We start from the raw sequence: 23297 nt of genomic DNA on the forward strand, positions 1-23297 counted from the left end.
TAGTGCTGGGCTGAAACAAAAGCCTGCACACAGTTTCCGGCTTCTTCACCTGTGGAATCATCAGAGGGGGAGGGCGGGGTACTGAACAGTATTTCTGTCTGTAATACAGCCCCTTTGTCAGGGAAAAACTAATTCTGATTGGCTGGGCCTGGCTCCCAGTCATGTGAAATCCATAGAATAGGGCCTACGTATTTATTTCAATTGACTGAATTCCTTATATGAACTGTAACACAGCTAAATCTATGAAATTGTTGCGTTTATATTTTTGTTCGKTGAATTGCATCCTTCCACAATATATAATCCCGACAGAAATCTAGAGTTGCTACCCAAACCACCTGGTCGTTCGTTTTATCGGTTCGGTTGCCAGAGACGCGACCCAGTCGTCAAGTCGTTTTGCTCTGTATCTATGGACAAGACCCAGTTGTTCGTTCTAAATGTTCCATTGCCATACTGGCTGGCAACGATCTTATCCCTTGCTTGCTAGCTAGCCAACTACAGCTAATTTACAGTCACGTCAAACAKTGCAGCCAGAATAACAACAGTAGCTGCATTTGTTTAAACTGTTTCCTRGTGACATTTATTTGGAAACACCCATAACAATGCGCGATTTCACCTGACATATAACATGTGCTCTCTCATTAGGACACTGTTGGTTAGAGGAGCTGGCCAACAACACAGCTAACACAATCACTTCAAACTGAAGCTGGAAAGACTGCAAACAAGCTGCACTTCGTTTGATTTGTTTTCTATTGATATTTCATTGTATATATCCATAAAAATGTGTCTGATTCATGATTTCGACTGCCAGACACATGCATTACTATGCAACAGCTGGAGATCGAATTTGAATATCGAAACAATGTAGCAAATGTCAAGAGACAGACAGCAAGTTTTATACAAATCTCTGCGGTTGAAAACGAAATGTGAGAATGTCTAGATGCTTTTTACATTTGAGATCAAGTTTATAAATGGCCTGGATGGGATGATGAGACAGTGGATTTCGCAGTCAGATGGAACAGCGTAAATAGGCATTTTAATGTAATAGATTTAGCCGGTGGTAATTTGTGKAATAGACACTGGTTTAAATGCGGTTTTAACCAATCAGCATTCATGTTTAGACCCACCCGTTGTGTAAATTAACAAAAATGGCGGGTATCATAATAACTTTACTGCAGGCGGGAGAGTGAAAGCAAGGAAAATATCATTATTGATAGTCTGATACGGAAACAAATACACAGCGAAGTCAATTTAAATGTTAACTTGTTCTGTCATAATGAGAAAAATACAATCTGAAGGAAATGGGAGGTAAGAAACTAACTGCGTTCCAGAAGATATAGCTAGCTAGCTACATAATGCTAGCTAACGATACCTAAGATTGTTTATAACTAACAAAAGATATACCACTACCTTGTCCTTTCCAATGGGAGTACATTAATGATAGTGGGCAGAACAAGCAAGGAGGTGGGCAGAGCCAAGCAAGARCTAGCGAGATCCTATTGGGGCGTTCTAGCTGGCATATGCATATTTTCGTTAGGGAACGCCTACTCTGATGTGCGCGTGTGCAATAACCCAATTGGAACTTGCACTCCTAAACAACGCAATTTTTATAGAATTTGGCAAAGGGTAAAGTCTACTAAACTTAGCCCATTGTGTTCGTAACAGGTAGTTTTGGCTAGAGAAAAACTGTATTGAGATCAAATGTTTCATCGGTGATAAAATTTGTAGGACGGCCAAAATAAACTTCTCCCACTTTCACCACTRGGCTTCCTCAGTGGAATCGTCAACCGGATGCTTCAGATTTATACATCCGGTCAAACATCTGGCTCATTGTTCTATCTTTGACGGTTTTGTGCAACAAACTAGCCACCAAGCTAACCATTGTGAGCTTGTCAAATCTTTTGGACTTGTTAGTGGTAACTAGTAACTACTAGCTATGTAAGTTAGTCATATCACATACAGATGTGTAACCTAGCTAGCTAGATGTTCCTGGCGGAAGTTTAATTAACATTGGGAGCTATTTAACGTCACCTAGCTAGTGGAGTGCTAGCTAGCTAGCTCTATATTACAAGTCAACAGAATATTTGGTTGCTAGAGTAGCAAGCTAAAAACTCAAATGTGTTGCGTTGTAGACAATTTCTKTTTTAAATGCTAAGCTAAGACTAAGGTAACGAGTGAGACAAATTGCTTTGTAGACTTAATGTGTTATTGTCAATTAGGCCTAACTAGCCAACTTACTATTAGTGTCCTAGTTAATGCACAAGTATGTGAGTGAGACAGGTTTGACTGGTTTCGATTACACATAACCAGTCTATATGATTGACAGGTGTAACCCATCTACTTCAGTGTAGGCCGTTATTGTAAATAAGAATTTGTTAACTGACTTGCCTAGTTAAATAAAAAATGAAATACTTTGCCACGGTCAGGTTGCTCTGTCCATTGTATGAATGACTTGTATGCCATTTTCAATGTTTAATTGACTAAAATACAGCATAATGTTGAACCAGACTTTTTGGGGAATAACTTCTTGACTGACTTTTGTCTGTTGTTACAGATCAATTGCAGACTACTTGTCTCCAAAAGGCAGTACTGGTGAGTTTCAGATCTTGACAACTGATGAAACAACAATGAACTTATGACTCAGGAAGCCTATCTATATACAAACACACATGATTTCACTACACACAGATAAGTGTGGTGCCTGCTGCTTTGTGTGACTGCCTCAGGCTAATGTAACGGAGTGAGATTGTACTTACAGTTGCAGTCGGAAGTTTACATAAACTTAGGTTGGAGTCATTAAAACCCGTTTCTCAACCACTCCAAAAATGTCTTGTTAACAAACTATAGTTTTGGCAAGTCAGTTAGGACATCTACTTTGTGCTTGACTAATTTTTCCAACAATTGTTTACAGACAGATTATTTCACTTATAATTCACTGTATCACAATTCCAGTGGGTCAGAAGTTTACATACACTAAGTTGACTGTGCCTTTAAACAGCTTGGAATATTCCAGAAAATGATGTCATGGCTTTAGAAGCTTCTGATAGGCTAATTACATATTTGAGTCAATTGGAGTGTCTGTGGATGTATTTCAAGGCCTACCTTCAAATTCAGTGCCCTCTCGCTTGACATCATGGGAAAACAAAAGAAATCAGCCAAGACCTCCACAAGTCTGTTCATCCTTGGGACAATTTCCAAACTCCTGAAGGTGCCACGTTCATCTGTACAAACAATAATACGCAAGTATAAACACCATGGGACCTCGCAGCCGTCATACCACTCAGGAAGGAGATGCGTTCTGTCTCCTAGAGATGAACGTACTTTGGTGCAAAAAGTCAAATCAATCCCAGAACAACAGCAAAGGATCTTGTGAAGATGCTGGAGGAAACGGGTACAAAAGTATCTATATCCACAGTAAAACTAATCCTATATCGACATAACCTGAAAGGCTGCTCAGCAATGAAGAAGCCACTGCTCCAAAACCACCATTAAAAAAGCCAGACTACGGTTTGCAACCGCTAATGGGGACAAAGATCGTACTTTTTGGAGAAATGTCATCTGGCCTGTGAAACAAAAATAGAATTGTTTGGCCATAATGACCAGCGTTATGTTTGGAGGAAAAGGGGGATGCTTGCAAGCCGAAGAACACCATCCCAACCGTGAAGCGGGGGGTGGCAGCATCATGTTGTGGAGTGCTTTGCTGCAGGAGGGACTGGTGCACTTCACAAAATAGATGGCATCATGAGGCAGGAAAATTATGTGGATATATTGAAGCAACATCTCAAGACATCAGTCAGGAAGTTAAAGCTTGGTCGCAAATGGGTCTTCCAAATGGACATGACACCAAGCATACTTCCAAAGTTGTGGCAAAATGGCTTAAGAACAACAAAGTCAAGGTATTGGAGTGGCCATCACAAAGCCCTGACCTCAATCCTATAATCATTTGTGGGCAGAACGGAAAATGTGTGTGTGAGCAAGGAGGCCTACAAACCTGACTCAGTTACACCATCTTTGTCAAAGAGAATGGGCCAAAATTCACCCAACTTATTGTGGGAAGCTTGTGGAAGGCTACCAAAAATGTTTGACCCAAGTTAAACAATTTAAAGACAATGCTACCAAATATTAATTGAGTGTACGTAACTTCTGCCCACTGGGAAATGTGATGAAAGAAATAAAAGCTGAAATAAATCATTCTCTCTACTATTATTCTGACATTTCACATTCTTAAAATAAAGTGGGGATCCTAGTTGACCTAAGACAGGGAATTTTTACTAGGATTAAATGTCAGGAATTGTGAAAAATTGAGTTTAAATGTATTTGACTAAGGTGCATGTAAACCTCCGACTTCAGCTGTATATAGAGTGATGAGTAGCCTTAGGAAATACTTAACAATGCGGGTGAGAAACAGAATTTATGAGTTTCTATTGGGTTGTGGCTTGGAGCAATAACAGGCTACAGCATAATGCTTCATTGTTGTCAGTTGGTGTTATGCTTACACTAACCCTTGAACTGCGTCAACTCTGGCTGCTTCTGCGTGGTGTGTCTGTTTCTTTGTCTCTCTGGCTGTGTGGATTTTGTTTGACACCTTGGCACAATAACCATAACGAACTATATAGCTTACATGATTATTCTGGGCTCRAACTCAAAACTATTACTTGCTCACTTGCCCTGTATTCTGAAAATACTTGATTTGAGTTATTATTAACCAATTTATGGTATCTTGTTGCCCTTCGTATAGTGATGGGCCAAGAAATGCTTTCGGGCTGTTAACCTGTATTAATACAGTGTGGTGCAATGCGAGGGGATGGTTCATCCATATGGTGCTGGGTTACATCTCTGCTGGTTTATTTGTTCACACCTGTATCGTTCTTCCTCCTGTGTTTGCAGTCAAAGACGTCATCCCTCTGGGGTTGCCTGGTCCCAAACCCTCCCAGGTCACCTCCTACCTCCAGGTGAACCCCATGAAACCCTCTCAGCCCCGTGGATGCCTGTCCAACCCGAACACGCACCCCCTGACAAAACGAGTGCTACCCTTGACCAGCCCAGGACTGAACCCAGTGAGGGCCAAGTCCTCTCCTGGACCTCACCCTCCCCAACCGCCAGGGGTGCACCACCGAGCTTCCGGGGGTGGAGGTGGGGATGAAGCCAAGGATGGCAAGGCCAACTTAACAAACCCCCTCACCAGGAAGGTACAGCCTTCCCACAGACCCCAGCCCTCCCACAGCCCTGTGACCCCTAACCCCTAACCCCTCTAGGAGTATGACCTTTGACCCTAGGGTTGGTACGGGAACAGGCAACAGTGATGTTGGGAGCTCTAGTGCTCTGTTTACTGCTGGCTTGTCCCTCCAGTCTACCCCCCAGTACACAGCAGGTGATGACAGGAAGGACACAATGAGGAATGGTTGTCCACTGTCACACACCATGTTTAGCCCTGTCAATCCACAGCAGGTAGATGGATAAAGATCTGTATTGATCCCGAAACTTGGTGTCAGCCGCAGATACAAACACACAGACTATAATCTAAACTCTCACTATACACAGTTMAATAATTACAATTCAATAATCAGGTTTCCATCCAACCTTTTTTATGTGGAATAAAAAAACATTGTCGGTAAACTTTCCAAATGTTGATAAAACAAAATACGCTATACAAGGTGGGATCTTTTTGTGAAATGGAGGTGGAAACGCCTTTATGCGCTAATATTGATGTAATAACCATCATATCGAAGTAAACTTGGAGTCGCGCAATGACATGTCTGGTCCTCCCACTACGACTTGGGAAAGCATGCAGTTTATTAGGTTATAGATCAAATAAGTTATGATGAACTTCACAGGGTGGTGAAAGTGCACAGTGATGAGCTTGATGCTCCTTGCCAATAAATATTAAGTCTTATTCTGGTGACATGATGATTGATGCTTGGCTGGCGTTTGACAAATAAAAATAATCTCATGTAGGTAACCTACCCGCACTGTATCTGCAAGCTGTTGGCTAGGGGTTCCCAAAATGTTTCACCCAGGTCCCCCTTCCAGCATTGGGGAACATCCAGCACCCCACATCTATTTCTATGGGCACAAGCACTGTTCATGACACACACTGTGCCCCCGCCCCACAGTCTGGGAACCACTGGGCTAGAGAGCACCTATCAAGACCAGAGTGGACACCTTTGCTATATAACTCAACATTTGTTATGACAAATGCGATGGAAACCCATTTAACTTATATATTTTATTTAACTGCAAAAGTTATTTTATGTGCGCTACGTCATCACGCACAGCCTTTTTATCGGCAACAAGTCAATTGGATGGAAACATCTCTGTTGGAAAAATGTGCATATTGTTTTTAATGCAGATTTGAGAATATTTGCATGAAATCTGTCACCATTTGGATGGAAACCCAGCTACTGATGTTGATATTGTCTCAGTTGGTAGAGCATGGTGCTTGCAACGCCAGGGTTGTGGGTTCGATACCCACAGGGGACCAGTACAAAAATRTATGCACTCACTCCTTCCTGTAAGTCGCTCTGTATAATATAATTGACTAATATGTTTGGTTCTGTTTGTTTTTCTGCAGAGTGGTGGTTCCGTGGACTACAGAGGAACCACTCAAACTAGCAAACTGTTCACTTCAGGTACAAATTATACCTAATTTATGTAAAATAACGAGCACATCCTAGACCTYTTAGTTTAGATTGCTGAATAGATTACTGAACCTGTGTAAATGTAGTCTATAAACAAATCAATAGGGTAACCATCTCCAAATGATGTTTCAATGTTGTTTTTATACAGTAACAATGCTAATGCAGGCAAGTATAGTAGTTTCTGATGCTCCCTCTGTCATTTGACTAATGACTTGTTGAGAGTAGTAAACCATGTAAATTCTGGCCAACTTCGCATGAAGTCCAGCAGTTAGCTGATGGAAAAATAGAGTCTAGTGGGCCTCTGTTTTATTGTAATGTGTGTTAAAGGACTTTTTTCCCTCATTTTATGAAAACTGTAATTTTAACGTTTTCACATCTATTGAAGGGCCTTGCTGAACCCACTTACACTCATTCTATAGTATTTTACTTTTTGAACTATTCGAATCATTGTGAATGTAGTTGTTGTTGATGATGATGCTGCTGCTTTCTCCCACCAGAAGGCACCAAATCCCTGTCGCAGAAGAGAGGTAGAAACCCAGACTTGGAGGAGAGAACGAGAGGGGAGGAAATGGCCAATAAGAAACTGCGTCCGGAGGACTATAGGCCAGACTCAAGCCCAGGCCCTATCTGTACCAGTCACCCACCCTATGGAACAGCCAGGTGAGAGGGGTAGACATTCAACACAACGTGGACCCTCTCTTTCTAAAAKTATCCGCTGAAATTGTTGCAACCCCCATTACTAGCCTATTCATATCGTCTGAGATCCCCACAGATTGGAAAGCTGCCGCGCTCATCCCCCTCTTCAAAGGGGGAGACACTCTAGACCCAAACTGTTATAGACCTATATCCATCCTGCCCTGCCTTTCTAAAGTCTTCGAAAGCCAAGTTAATAAACAGATCACCGACCATTTCGAATCCCACCGTACCTTCTCCACTGTGCAATTTGGTTTCCGAGCTGGTCATGGGTGAACCTCAGCCGCGCTCAAGGTACTAAACGATATCATAAACGCCATCGATAAAAGACAGTACTGTGCAGCCGTCTTCATCGACCTGGCCAAGGCTTTCGACTCTAGTCAATCACCGCATTCTTATCGGCAGACTCAATAGCCTTGGCTTCTCAAATGACTGCCTCGCCTGGTTCACCAACTACTTCTCAGATAGAATTCAGTGTGTCAAATCGGAGGACCTGTTGTCGGGACCTCTGGCAGTCTCTATGGGGGTGCCACATGGTTCAATTCTCGGGCCGACTCCTTTTCTCTGTATATATCAATAATGTCGCTCTTGCTGCTGGTGATTCTCTGATCCACCTCTACGCAGACGACACCATTCTGTATACATCTGGCCCTTCATTGGACACTGTGCTAACAAATCTCCAAATGAGCTTTAACGCCATACAACACTCCTTCCGTGGCCTCCAACTGCTTTTAAATGCTAGTAAAACTATGTGCATGCTCTTCAACCGTTTGCTGCCCGCACCCTCCCGCCCGACTAGCATCACTACTCTGGACGGTTTTGACTTAGAATATRTGGACAACTGCAAATACCTAGGTGTCTGGTTAGACTGTAAACTCTCCTTCCAGACTCACAKTAAGCATCTTCAATCCAAAATTAAATCTAGAATCAGCTTCCTACATACCCTCGTAAAACTGACTATCCTACCTATCCTTGACTTCGGTGATGTCATTTACAAAATAGCCTCTACTCAGACTACATCCAGTTTGCTATCACAGTGCCATCCATTTTATCACCAAAGCCCCATATACTACCCACCACTGCGACCTGTATGCTCTCATTGGCTGGCCCTCASTACATATCCGTCGCCAAACCCACTGGCTCCAGGTCATCTATAAGTCTTTGCTAGGTAAATCCCCGCCTTATCTCAGCTCACTGGTCACCATAGCAACACCCACCTGTAGGACGCGCTCTAGCAGGTATATTTCACTGGTCATCCCCAAAGCCAACACTTCCTTTGGCCGCCTTCCAGTTCTCTGCTGCCAATGACTGGAACGAATTGCAAAAATCTCTGAAGCTGGAGTCTTATATATCCCTGACTAACTTCAAGCATCAGCTGTCAGAGCAGTTTACCGATCACCGTACCTGTACACAGCCAATCTGTAAATAGCACACCCGACTACCTCATCCCCATATTATTACTTACCCCTTTTGCACCCCAGGATCTCTCCTTGCACATCATCATCTGCACATATATCACTCCAGTATTAATTCTAAATTGGAATTATTTTCACCTCTATGGCCTATTTTATTGCCTTACCCCTCTACTCTTCTACATTTGCACACACTACATAGATTTTTCTTTTCTTTTGTGTTATTGACTACGTTTGTTTGTGTAACTCTGTTGTTTTTGTCGCACTGCTTGGCTTTATCTTGGCCAGGTCGCAGTTGTAAATGAGAACTTGTTCTCAACTGGCCTACCTGGTTAAATAAAGGTGAAATAAAACTTTTGGGCAATTACTATTAGGGTTAACTTTGCATGAAGTGTACTTGGTGAAAATTACTACAGAAAGACAGACAATGGAGTAAGCCAACCTTATATTTTGGGTTATGATAAGTYAGATAGTACAATTATCTAGGCTCATAAGGCATTTCTAAGTAATTTTTTACAAGAATCAATGAATATATCATCAATTGAAATAACGATTGAAAAGCTGTAAATCTTGCTGATTGTGATATTTTGTCTATTTAGTCTGGTTTGCGATGGCTAAATGCTCTGTTGTAAATACCACCCCCCCAGCCCATCCTACCTGAAGAAAGTCTTCATGAAAAACAGTCTGAACTCAGGTCCTATTCTGAGTTTGAAGGAGCGTCTCACCCCTAAGAAGACGGAGGGAGGGATGGCGAGAGGGATGGAGATTGTCCCTACTTCTCCACTCCCCACACCCAAGCCTGCGAGGCAGCTCTTTAACAACCGAGGACAACCACCATGCAGGAACAGTGTGAGGGAGAATAGCAATCCTCAGTGTAGATACAGTGGGATGAATCACCAATCTGGCAACACTCAATCTGTTTATAGTGGTAGTAATCTCCAATCCGGTCACCCAGTGAACTTGCCTGTCAAAAGTGCTAGTAGAGGAGAATGCAGCAGAGGGAAAGAGGGCAGAGCAAGAGCGCCAGAGAGTAGAGGAAGAGAACCGACAGGTCGCACCGACAGAAGAACCCCCAAACCTGTCTCAAGGTCTCACAGCTCATACTCCAGCTGCTCTAGTTCTCTGCGCCATCTCGGATTGGCACAGAACCGAAACGTCACTCGCCCCCGGGGAATGTCGGCCTTGTCGGATGACCTGAATGATCTTTTCACTCCTGACCCCATAACCTCTAGCCTGTCTAGAGCAGCGATGACCTTTTCCCCCAGTCCCCAGAGAGGAGACGGGTCGCCCTCTGTGCACAAGGTTCTTGTGTCTGGTGTGTCGGCTACAGTCTGTGGTGCTTCTAAAAGACTGCGGCCCACCTCTGTAACAAGCCCCAGGGAAATCCCACAAATCTCCCCCTCGGAGCGAATCTCTGGCCCCAATATCTTTCCCTGTAAGGTAGCGGCAGTGGACCCCTCTAAACTACTCCTGGGCCCTAACATCTACTCTCCCTCTTTTTTAAGGCTGGAGTCGTGTGGGACTGACTTGACTAAATTAGAGACCGCCTCGTACAGGACCATCACCTGCACTTCCTCAGGGAAGCCCTCATCCCCTAAGGATGAGTCTGTTACGATGGAGGATGTCGCGTCCAAACTGAAAACGAGTCCTACTTTTCCCATTGTGAGACTGTTTGCGGATGAGTCTGTTAAGACAGAGGCAGGACCCAGATCTCCTGGTATTCCTTCAGCAGGCTTGGAGTCACCTATGGATGAGCATGCCAACCTCAAGAATGASTCTTCCGCCCTGAAAACTATCCCCCTCTCAGCCTCTGCAAAGTCCTCATCCTTGTGTAAGGACGAGTCGCTTAACATGGGGACTGCAGACTTCAAAGCCAGCACCAGCTCTCCCTTCCTCCCTTCTCCCACCTCACGACTGGACCGAAAAGGAAAGGAGAGTGAAAAGAGGAAGGAAGGAGACCAGAAGAGTTTATCATTCCTTGAGGAAGRAGAAAAAAGAAGCAAGATAGACAATCCTCAGAAAAGTCTGATATTTCTGGAGGAGGACCCTCTGGATGTGGAGCTGGGCCTAGGCCTCGACCTGGGGCTAGAGTTGGAGCCATCTCAGGCCAGCAGCAGCAGCAGCAGTGAGGACGAGCTGCCATCCCTGCAGCAGATCCTGGACCGTACCGCCCGGCCCCCAGACACCCCAGAGAAAGGAACCTTCACTGCACCCAGCACCCCTGTTGGGCCCCGACACCACAGCCAGCTGGTAAAATGCTACTTTCTTAGGGCTGTGTTCCAAATGGTGTCCCTATGGACCCTGGTCAAAAGTAATGCTCTATGTGGGGAATAGGGTGCCATTTGGGACTCAAGATTATTGTTTAAATGTGTTTTTACTCATTGTAATTTTCCAGTTTTGAAGTAGGCTTAAMTGTGCAGTATAGCAACAATGTAACAGCTACTTTCTAGCATGTCGCTTGGTTGTGTTTCGTTACAGTATAAGGTTAGAAAAATTCAAATTACTMATTTGAGGTGCAGAAAAATAGTGGACTACAAATCCCAAGTCGTCACTAACAATACTACAGTGTGTTACACTAGTATGAACTCAGTCTAAATGAGTTGATGACGTTTGTGTGTTCTCTCTGGCAGCCTGTGATGTCTAAAGCCAAACCCACAAGTTACAGGAACAACCTGGACGAGATGCTGAAGGAAAAGGAGAGCATTCAAAGGTATTGCTTTATCAACCTGACTATTATATGTGCTATTGTCTCTATGTGGGTYGAGGTGATGGCAAAATCACTGCATTGCTTTAAAATGACAACGTGCCATTGTGACATGACATTGTTCTGTCCTTGTTGTCTCCACCCCCCCTTGTTTAAGGAGATATAGAGGTCTCTGCATTGCTTCAACAAGACTTCTATGTCATATTGTATGAGTACTATGTCATATCGTATGAGTACTATGTCATAACAATGTGTGCAATGTCATGGTTATACCCCCAAGGTCTAAGGAGATGGAGACCAAGCTGCGTATGTCCTGTGAGGAGAACCTGCTGAGACTGGCGGAGGAGGAGGAGGAGGATGAGAGCACAGAGAACTTGGAGGCGGCCATCTCCCACCAGCAGAGGTAACAGCACAAATGCTTAACACACACACACACACTTAAATGCAGAGTAGGAAAGCACCGAGAACATAGAAGAGGCCATCTCACACAAACTAAAGTAACAACAGAGGAGGCACGACAACAACAGTTCGGAGACCACTGGGGAAGGGTGAAATGACCACAATTCCACACTCTTCTCCGCCCAGGGAGTTCCTGCAGCGTTTCTCGGTGGTGTCCAGTGCCATCCGGGACCTGCACCCCGGCGAAGCGATGTTCAGTCTGGACAACTTTGGCCGTCTTTTCAGCCAACACACACTGCAGCTGAGACACTGTAACGTCTCCCCTCGAGACACCGCACAGAAAACACTACTCTGGTAAGACATTGTGTGAGAGTGAACAGGCTGAAAGAGAGGCAGTTCAATGTTTAGTTCTAACTTCTCTTGCTCCCATCACCCTCATTTTCTCTCTCTCCCTCCCCCTTGGTATCTCGCAGGTCCACTCCAGACCAGTTCAGGTCCCATGTCAGTTCCGAGCTGATCCAGAGAGCCTACCGCTCCTCCCCCTGCCCTCCCCAGGTTGCCCGTTGGCTCTTCCAGGTACTATTCCACACCCCCTTTTACAAATAGATTTGTTTGAATAATTGCTTGAATTAAATGTTGATCAATGGATGGATCTGTATTTCTCCTTTTGTCTGTCTCTCTCTCTCTCTCGTGGTATGCAATGTGTTTTTAGGGGAGGGGGGTTAATCAAATGAGGATGGCTTATTAAAGAAAGATAGACTTTTGACTATCTTTCCCTCCCTCCTGTAGATGGTGTCAGTCCACTCAGACAAGCTGACCTGTCATCAGATACTAAAGGCCCTCAAAGATATTGCCTGCTCCGCTGCTGAACACATGATGCTGAATAAGAATGAGCGCTTTGAGGTGTGGGTGCCCAGTGTTGGAGACGTGACCCTGGTCTTCATGAACATGGGGGTTCCCTTTGTCACCCTGTTCCCCCTGGAGAACCTACAACCCTCCTTCACCGAGGGAGACCTGCTGTAAGCATGTGTCAATAAAAACTTTGTTCATAAAAATGTGATGATAGACTGATAATAACTACCTGTGTGTTTGTCTGTGTAGAGAGGGCTTCCAGATCAGCACAGAGAGCCTGTCCAGTAAGAAGGAGCTCAGCACTTTCCCTGAACACAACTTTGATAGCGTCATCAAGTACCTGTCTCAGTGTACATCGTTGTGCCCGCGGGCCTACAGTGACGGAGAACTGTTGTTACTACTGACGGTGGTGAGCAGAGTGGGCTTGGACACGCAGCTCACCCTCCAGCCCACTGAGCACCTCCGCTCCCTACTGCGCAACCTGATCAGCAGCATCAGGGACTGGGACATCATGGTCAGTCAACCTTAATTTCTTTCTCCTGCGTGGTCCAGTAGAAATCAGTCATGTACAACCCCGATGGTTGTGGGTTCAGTCCCCGCCTCAGCCTTTCAAACTTAATCTCTGACTTACCTGTGTCCGCCGTCTAATTAAGTGTAACAATACTTAAAGGGCAATGTGTAACAATACTTAAAGGGCAATTCCACCACTTTTCAAACTCAAATTCATTATTTCCAGCACCATACATGTGAAAACATCACATCTGTTTTGTAAAGATAAAGATTTCTATTCAATCGGTATCGCTGAAGTTCAACGAAACAGCGCGATCGAAATATAAAGGTAATTTCCGATTTGAGCTGACATATGCATCGTTTACCGTGCCATCTCCGCTAACGTGGGGAACATTACCTTTTACATTTCTATCGAGCTGTAGTGCAGCTCTTCAGCGCTACGGATTGAATTGAGCCCAAAGTTAAAACGTTCAATATGATGTGGTCAAAGTAAAAACATTTTTTTTAAACTTGTGGTTACATGGGGAGCAGGGAAATGCCCTCCCTCTGGCTAGAAAGCATTGCGGGTTTTGAAAATCACTGGCAATGTCTGAATACTCATACTTGCGTTATAAATAGTAGGTATTTTGGGAATGCAAAAATGTAATGTTTTTATCGTATGTCAAATTTAGAAGTTTGAGTGCTTTAAATTCCAGGATGTCATACTCATTTCGGCTTTTCATCTAATAGAATTTGGAGCACAATATGGAGGAGTATAATTATTTCCAGACCCACATGTGATTGGGGCGGCAGGTAGTCTAGTGGTTTGAGCTTTGCGCCAGTAACTGAAAGGTTGCTAGATCGAATCCCTGAGCTGACAAGGTAAAAATCTGTCATTCTGCCCCTAAACAAGGCAATTAACCCACTGTTCCTAGGCCGTCATTGTAAATAATAATTTGTTCTTAATTGACTTGCTTAGTTAAATAAAGGTAAAATAAAAAAATTGACAACAGCTGATAATCACAGGGTGACGCGCTGTACCAAAATTAACGAATGGCGGGAATTGATGCAATTGCACATTTGACGCATTCTCAGAATGAATGAGCCTCGTATGTTGATATGTGTTGCTTACTGCTTTCAATTTAACTCCACAGTGCGATGTAAGTAGTAGCCTATGTTATATGATAAGTACACAGCATGTAGTTTCAGTAAGTAGTAGGCAAGACCGATTTCGGACGCTGACATTTAAAAAAAATCCTACTCTATGATCATGTCTTCGAGGACTTGTTTAGGACCTTATCTTTTTAGCTGCTGAATGTAGACATGCGCCATTTTCACAAATGTAGACAATGTCACGATTTTATTCTTCTTTCTCTAGGTTGACCTTTCTTTCCTTTGCTAGGTAAACTCATGTCACTTGTGTTTTTTTCTGATGTTTATCTATCTCCTGTTCCATCCTGTAGCTGCCCAGGATCTGCATGTCGCTGATTGACCTGAGTGATGACCACCACAACCTGCGCTGGTTGGTCCAGCTACTGCCAGACAACATTCGCGGCAAGCAACTCAGGAGACACCTCAGTGTGTCGGCCATCTCCAAGCTGCTGAACATCAGATGCACTTACAGACCCTCCAACACAGAGTTCCAGCTGTCAGACCTGCGTCGGTACCTCCCCCGCATGCGCCCATCCTCACTCCTCCGGGGCCTGGCCACCTCCTTCAGGAGGAGTCAAAACCCACACAGAGAGAGGGAAGAGGAGGAAGAGGACTGTGCCTCTCTGGACCAGCAGGTCAGCAAAGGGTTATTTACCAGGGTATATAAAGGTTTGTTTGCTTCCGTCTGGTTCCTAATTAGTACACCCCTGTTGTTCATGTAAATCAGGAGTACTAGGGTTGTGTTCATTAGGTCAGACAATGAACAGTGATTTCAACTAAAATATTTTTTTATTGGACCAATAATCCAAGTAATCCCTCCCTGGTTCAGTCAGTGTACTTCCATTTGGTGCCTAATGAACATGTTGTTTTCAGGCTTACTACCTCTGCTACAGCCTCCTGGCCCTGGCTAACGAAGCCACCAACTTTGAGTTCTTCCCTCCGGAGCAGAAGAACCAGTTGTTGTTGCTATGTGCTGAGCTGGAGAAACACATCAAGTGTGACATCAGGGAGAGTGAGAAGATGCTTTACAGGAGCAAGGTATGTAGTCACTTCTTCCATATAGACAACATTTCTATGGGAACTGTAACCCACATAAATGCATTAATGATGATATGATCTCTCTAGTTAAACAGCTCTTAACCCCCCTCGTTCTCTCTCCCTTTCTTCTCTTCTTCCTCTCTCTCCACACTCTTCCTCATCCACCCCACCTTTCGCACTCTCTTCCTCATCGCTCACTCTTTCTCCCTTCAGGTGAAGGACCTTGTTGCCAGGATCTCCATCAAGTGGCAGGTGCTGGTCCAGAGAACCAGGCCTCTCCAGGTAGACATGCATAGAGAGCTACAGTACATAAAGCCATAGCTAGATGTGTGTGTGTATATAGATAAACCCTGGAATCAATCTTTATTTCTTTTTACTATTTTCTACATTGTAGAATAATAGTGAAGACATCAAAACTATGAAATAACACATGGAATCATGTAGTAACCAACCGTGTTAAACAAATCAAAACATATTTAACATTTTAAAAGCTAGTTGAGAGAATGCCAAGAGTGTGCAAAGCTGTCATCACGGCAAAGGGTGGCTACTTTGAAGAATCTCAAATATATTTAGATTTTTTTAACACTTTTGGTTACTACATGATTCCATATGTGTTATTTCATAGTTTTGATGTCTTCACTATTATTCTACAATGTAGAGAATAGTAAAATAAAGAAAACCCCTTGAATGAGTAGGTGTGTCCAAACTTATGACTGGTACTGTATGTTCGTGTAGTCAGTTAGTTAGTTCAGGGAAGTACTCCCAGGGTAACTATAGTATCGCAGAGCTGTGTTTGGTTTAATGCTGTGTGTTTATTATTGCAGAGTAAAAGTGTTAGAATAATGTTAGGTTTATTACCTACAGGGTAAGCTGTAGTGATGTGTTTGATAGCAATGTGATATGTTTTATAGTAATGTGTGTATTGCCTCCAGGATAAACTGTGTGACTTCTGGCAGCCTCCGCCTGAGGATGCTGTGAGCAGCAGCCAGGAGAGCCAACACGCCCACAGGGAGAGAGAAGGGGAGGAAGAGAGAGAGGAGGACAGGGTCATGGAAGGAGAAGAAGATGAGGGGGACGAGGTGGTGGACGGAGAGTGACAAGACAAGGAGGAGAGGATTGCAGTGAAGAATTTGGCAATGGAGGATGAGAGCGAAGAGAAAGAGAAGACACCAGAAAAGCACTGTCATGGAGGAAGCTGAGGAAGAAAAGGACATTCAGCGAGAGGAGGAAGATACATTCCTAAAGATGGATGAGATGGTGGAACTTACGCTAGAGGATTCAGATGAGGAACCAAATATGGTAGAGACGGAGGAGAGGGTCACAGAGAAGAGGGAAGCAGCGGTGGAGGAGAGAAGGTAAGAGCAGATGGAAAGGAGAGACTGAGGAGAGAGACAATTTACAGAAAGATTCAGAGATGGGGCAAAGAGGTGGAGAATCTAGGGAAGCAGAGAGAAGCACAGAACAGAAGGAAGAGACTGGGAGAAGCACAGAACAGAAGGAAGAGACTGGGAGAAGCACAGAACAGAAGGAAGAGACTGGGAGAATTCACAGGCCGCGGGCCAGACGGATGTAACGCAGGATGGTCGAATACTCAGAGGCGCATTGTCATCGGCATTCAGGACAATGGCAAGTCACATAGATATATGAATTATATTTATCCGTCCTTTACGCGGACCATGATCGCAGTCTGTAAATATTTAACATACACTTGTTAAGCAGACATATACTCATTGAGTCGCCTGTGACACTAAGAACAGAAGTGTAACCCACTGCCTAATGACTACCGGCCCCGTAGCATACCACATCGGCCTAGCCATTCATAAGTGATTTGAAAAGGTTGGTCATACAGGACTAATCAAACTACACAACAGTGTATCATCACGCACAAGAAAGCACTAGATTCATCACTCTCAATGCTATAGCACAAATTAGGTCCATAATTATCCTTGACCGTGTGACACTATGTTGCTTCAGGGCAGACATCTTCATATAGATGACGCAATCGTCAATTGCTCATACCACAACTTATAGCCTTCCTCGCATTACAGGAGAAAAGGAACACTAATGTGAGATATAATAGCTGTTGTGTGACTACCGGTCAATGGCAAATGATGGGTATACTCCCTAATCAATTTGTCACAACAATGTATTCAACCCTGAATGTCGATATATCCGCATTTAACTTCTTCATACCTCTCGCATCGCAGAGGTGCAGGGGGCCTTGGGATCGATCTCATCTTTTCCACATTTTCCATGTCCGGTCCACACAGCTCGGGGAAACAGTGGGGTGTTAACTGGCTAGCAAAGCTCACGGGTTCAAGCTACAATAAGTGACCAACAAGGCGTCAATCACATAAAGACTAAGGACACTGGACTACAATTCACGCTCCCTCACAGATCTCACATCCGGATCCTAGGTCTTTACTCACTGAGGGGACCACCACTTGGTGTGGATAAGAAGCACCCCTAAGGTAATAATCCCGCCCTACATAACATTCTGCGCACACTAATCCTGACACATGGGGGCCGCCCTAAGGGGTGCATGCTTAGCGCTTCCCTGTACTCCCGTTCATAAATTACCATGAACTGTATGTATCGCAATCGCACGACTCACATACATTATCATTAAGACTTTGCTGATCGATTCAAGGTTTGGCACTATGCATTACAGGTAGGGCATAGCGAATCTTAGCATCCGCCAAACGCCAGATTCATCCATCGGACTACCAGATGTATGAAGTGTGGATTCATTCACTTCCAGAGAATGCGTTTTCCAAGTGTTATGAAATGTAATGTCATATAATATTTTTAATTGTATGTACCAATGCCTTAATGTTGCTTGGATCCAGGAAAGTAGCTTGCTACCTTGGCTGCCCTTGATCACATCGACTAACGGCTACATAATCATCTCCTCCACCAGACTTCTCTCTGCCAACATGGAAACTAGCTAATTGTGTTTCAGTCCAGAGCTGTTAAACTTAACACTATTTTCCTCTAGTCCGAGAGACCTTCAAGGCAGTGCAGTGTTGAATTTCGTGCCGACCAAGGGGAATGAAGTAGTTCATTTCTGCTTACAAGAACAAAGCCACACGTTCTGATCAAGTTAGAGTTGATTGTGTGTTGTCCAAAGGCGCTCCTTAAAGGAATACCAATCCGGAGAAGGGTCATCATTCTCGATTGACCCTGATGTCTCTCTAACAACACTCTAACATGTCCTGGGAGAGAAGTGTTACAGCAGACTAGCGGGAAAACCTTAGAGTCGCTTAGACCCCCCCCCCCTCCACCACACACACACAGCACACCATCACGATGAGAGGACCATACTATCACTTCATACATACTACTTTCATTAGCTCTCCTGTGGGACGACAGGAGTTTATTTTACACAGCATAAGCAAAACAAGACAGAAATTCATAATTAACTGCTGAAAATTGGACGATAAACTCGTTTACGTCCTGCTTGTTTGGTTGTTTTTGGCACATTATAGTGCACACTTCTTCGCTTTGAGTTAGACAGAACAGATAACCTTCGCGCGTGGTTTTCGTATTCCCTTGGTGCTGCCGTTGGCTAGCATTAATTACCTATTATTGTATTTAACACAGGCGTTGGATCACTGAACGATGCTGACGGAGCTCAATTTGACACATTAGGACCATCTTCTTGTTATGGAGACTCTCAAGGTGGGCCCTTCACTTAAGATGGTTTCCTTTAGTGCTCTTATGGAAGATGTCTGTCAGGGCTCTGTCATGATTTTATGTGGTCCTGTATGGCTCCGTTGCAACGAGATTATCGTGTGTTCAATTCCTGGGACCACACATAGTTTGAAAATGTAGACACACGATGACTGGAGTTGCTTTGGATAAGCCTGCTAAATGTTTATTATTGTGCATGATTTGACGTCTGCAACTTCAGGCCCCTGATTTTTCCAATGTTAACGAAAGCGCTTAAGATGTATGCTAAATACTATTAAAATAGGTCATAGAAATGGTTAGATTGGATTTGAGGCTTACTGGAAAATACTTCAGTTATCTTACTAACAAAAATATTTCTGCATCAACATGCCGTTCACCTGAAAATATATTTATTTAAACCTATTTCAACATTGTGAAATCTTTTTCTTTAACTGGAATTAAAAGTTGAAATTGCTCAGTCTACTTGTTTCTCTAGTCACTGGCTGATTCAGAATCAGAAAAAAATAACTGTCGTTCAAAATTTATTTTTAGGATTGTGTCAGTGTTATACGAAGCTAAACATTGAAATCACACCATGAATATACAGTAGGTAGTGAAATTGTTGAGTGATATTGTGGATTTGGCCTACGTTCATTCCAACTGCAGTAAAGTGTTCCATGTGTAGACGATGCCGCATTTGCTTATCGGTCTGAGATGCCATCTGTGTATTCGCCTGTATTTAAGTGGAGGACATTGTTGGTTTTTATGTAACAGCTGCACACAATGTGGAATATAATAAAATGGCAAACAAGAATATATATATTTTTAAACGTGTACACTTATTATTTATTGTCTTTATAGCCATGGATATCAATCACATTTTATTTGTTTGTCTCCTTTTTGTAAATACCTTTATTACAAAGTGCAACCTTGTCCTAAACCCAACACACGAGCGAGCAGAAAGAAGCCCACTTGCAGGAGTTGAACAACCCAAACCACACACACACACCTTGCAGGAGTTGAACACCCAAACACACACACAGCACACACACACCACACACACACACACACACACAACCTTGCAGGAGTTGAACAACCAAACACACACACCACCAACACTTGCAGGAGTTGAACAACCAAAACACACACCTTGCGGAGTTGAACACACCCAAACACACACACCTTGCAGGAGTTGAACAACCAAACACACACACACACCTTGCAGGAGTGGAACAACCCAAACACACCTTGCAGGAGTTGAACAACCCAAAACACACAACACACACAACCTTGCAGGAGTTGAACAACCCAAACACACACACACACCTTGCAGGAGTGGAACAACCCAAACACACCTTGCAGGAGTTGAACAACCCAAAACACGTTGCAGCACAGATGAAGGAGAGATAGGTAGAATTTATAGAGGACTCATCTTTGTATTGGCCATTGAGGCCATCTCCATTTTGAAGTTGTACATTTCTCTTCATGAAGGCTGATACAGTGGCCTTGCAAAAGTATTCACCTCCTTGGCATTTTTCCCTATTTTGTTGCATTACAACTGCAATTTAAATTGATTTTAATTTGGATTTCATGTAATGGACATACACAAAATAGTCAAATTGTTGAAGTGAATGAAAAAATAATGACTTGTTTCAAAAATTCTAAAAAATTAAAAACAGAAAAGTGGTTAATGTGCATATGTATTCACCCCCTTTGCTATGAAACCCTAATAGATCTGGTGCAACCAATTGCCTTCAGAAGTCATATAGTTAGTTAAATAAAGTCCACCTGTGTGCAATCTAAGTGTCCATGATTCACATGATCGAGTATATATACACACCTGTTCTGAAGGCTCCAGAGTCTGCACACCACTAAGCAAGGGGCACCATGAAGACCCAAGGAGCTTCTCCAAACAGGTCAGGGACAAGTTGTGGAGAAGTACAGATCAACATTGGGCTAAAGCTCCACTGCGGAATTGGAGTATCTGTCCATAGGACCATTTTCAGCTGTACACTCCACAGAGCTGGGCTTTTATGAAAGAGTGGCCAGAAAAAAAATAAGCAAACACATTTGGTGTTCACCAAAAGGCATGTGGGAGACTCCCCAAACATATGGAAGAAGGTAATCTGGTTGATGAGACTACAATTAAGCTTTTTGGCCATCAAGGAAAATGCTATGTCTGGCGAAACCCAACACTCATCATGCTGTGGGTATGTTTTTCATTGCAGGGGCTGGGAAACTGGTCAGAATTGAAGGAATGATGGATGGCGCTAAATACAGGGAAAATTCTTGAGGGAAACCTGTTTCAGTCTTCATGAGATTTGATACTGGGAGGGAGGTTCACCTTCCAGCAGGCAATGACCCTAAGCATACTGCTAAAACAACACCCGAGTGGTTTAAGGAGAAACATTTAAATGTCTTGGAAGGGCCTAGTCAAAGCCCAGACCTCAATCCAATTGAGAATCTGTGGTATGACTTAAAGATTGCAGTACACTAGCAAGAACCATCCAACTTGAAGGAGCTGAAGCAGTTTTTGCCTTGAAGAATGGGCAAAAATACAGTGGCTAGATGTGCCAAGCTTATAGAGACATACCTCAAGAGACTTGCAGCTGCAATTGCTCCAAAAGGTGGCTCTACAAAGTATTGACTTTGGGGGTGAATAGTTTATGCAGGTTTAAAGTTCAGTTTTTTTGTCTTATTTTTGTTTGTTTTACCCAAAAATATTTTGCATCTTCAAAGTGTTAGGCATGTTGTGTAAATCAAATGATACAAACCCCCCCAAAAATCAATTTTAATTCCAGGGTGTAAGGCAACAAAATAGGAAAAATGCCAAGGGGGTGAATACTTTCGCAGCCACTAACTCTTGATGACCCGGTTGGACATGACTCCAACAGGGTCACATGAGGGATTAGCCAGTGAAGTTGGAAGTCCCACCCAGTTGACTGCATTAAAATGGTGGAAGCTAATACTGCTTTTGGCCACTAAATGCCTGTCATTATCTTGGGAGCGTCTCAATTGCATACTCCTTGCACACCCTCTCTCCTCGCATTCTCAAACCCATTGGAGGAAAGGTCAGAGGGGAGGGACCTCTGGTTTTGAGAAGGAGGTGAGGAGATGCTAACATAATCAAGGGCCGATAGCCGATAGACTAGGAATGGGCTAATATCAGCCCAAAATACATCCAACCGATTATCGGTCGGTCTCTAGTTGGCAGCACTGTTTACTATTTTCTTCACACTCATCTCTAGTTGGCATGGTCAGTTCTATTCTGCATAGGTGTGAAGAGAAACTATTTCCACTCCATAACAACGGAAGTGATACGTGCATACTAATGAATGCAGTGAAGAAATTCTACTCAAACACAATTGGGATTTGTTTAACAAACTACATTTATTTTTTAACACTTCTGCAACTGCAATAAAAAGTGTATTTCGAAAATAAGTTATTCAACAGCAGAAATGTTAACAAAAACAAGTGCAAATAGTAAAAGGAATGAAAGAAACAGGTGAAAATATATAGGTCAATCTACTAGGATTCATCTTTTTGCATTGTTCAACAAAGTGCTGAAAGAAATCACGTGACATTTGTTCACTTGAAGTGATTTACCTGAGAAAGTGGAACATGTAGACAGTTGAGTCCAAATGGCACCCTGCTCCCTATATCATGCCCTACTTTTGATCAAGAGCCCCAGGGACCTGGTCAAAGTAGTGCACTACACAGGGAATAGGCCGGGTGCCATTTTGGATGTAATCTTGGTCCAGAGTCTAGACGACAGGCAGTGGGTCTAGACAGGCACAATTCTATATGGAAGCAGCCAGGTTATCTTCCATTGCATTCTTCTTTGGTTTCTCTCTGCTCCTTCCTTCATATAATCTTAATCCGTCCTTTCTGTGCTTCTCCCAGTCTCTTCCTTCTGTTCTGTGCTTCTCCCAGTCTCTTCCTTCTGTTCTGTGCTTCTCCAGTCTCTTCCTTCTGTTCTGTGCTTCTCCCAGTCTCTTCCTTCTGTTCTGTGCTTCTCCAGTCTCTTCCTTCTGTTCTGTGCTTCTCCCAGTCTCTTCCTTCTGTCTGTGCTTCTCCCAGTCTCTTCCTTCTGTTCTGTGCTTCTCCAGTCTCTTCTTCTGTTCTGTGCTTCTCCCAGTCTCTTCCTTCTGTCTGTGCTTCTCCCAGTCTCTTCCTTCTGTTCTGTGCTTCTCCAGTCTCTTCCTTCTGTTCTGTGCTTCCCGAGTCTCTTCTTCTGTTCTGTGCCTTTCG

General features: G+C 43.5%; 1 protein-coding gene across 8 annotated transcripts in view; it reads left to right on the forward strand.

The window, feature by feature from the left end:
* The first annotated feature begins 1006 nt into the window (after positions 1-1006).
* The window catches only part of LOC111977786 (SMC5-SMC6 complex localization factor protein 2), a 25122-nt gene continuing 2831 nt past the window's right edge, over positions 1007-23297 (forward strand). The window contains exons 1-16 of one of the 8 annotated variants that reach the window (XM_024007441.3): positions 1007-1305; positions 2552-2589; positions 4885-5186; positions 6569-6626; positions 7133-7295; positions 9388-10990; positions 11371-11450; positions 11725-11847; positions 12030-12197; positions 12317-12419; positions 12633-12862; positions 12945-13209; positions 14648-14971; positions 15210-15374; positions 15588-15656; positions 16307-16912. In XM_024007441.3, the coding sequence (XP_023863209.1) occupies positions 1253-1305; positions 2552-2589; positions 4885-5186; positions 6569-6626; positions 7133-7295; positions 9388-10990; positions 11371-11450; positions 11725-11847; positions 12030-12197; positions 12317-12419; positions 12633-12862; positions 12945-13209; positions 14648-14971; positions 15210-15374; positions 15588-15656; positions 16307-16471 (3909 nt within the window). In that variant the 5' untranslated portion in view covers positions 1007-1252 and the 3' untranslated portion in view covers positions 16472-16912. Of the gene's footprint in view, positions 1306-1814; positions 1936-2020; positions 2165-2551; positions 2590-4884; positions 5187-6568; positions 6627-7132; positions 7296-9387; positions 10991-11370; positions 11451-11724; positions 11848-12029; positions 12198-12316; positions 12420-12632; positions 12863-12944; positions 13210-14647; positions 14972-15209; positions 15375-15587; positions 15657-16306; positions 16913-23297 lie in introns of those variants that run through there. The other 7 variants (XM_024007435.2, XM_024007434.2, XM_024007442.2 and 4 more) reach the window with 7 other exon arrangements.

The sequence above is a fragment of the Salvelinus sp. IW2-2015 genome, linkage group LG18, assembly GCF_002910315.2.
Source record: "Salvelinus sp. IW2-2015 linkage group LG18, ASM291031v2, whole genome shotgun sequence".
NCBI lineage: Eukaryota > Metazoa > Chordata > Actinopteri > Salmoniformes > Salmonidae > Salvelinus > Salvelinus sp. IW2-2015.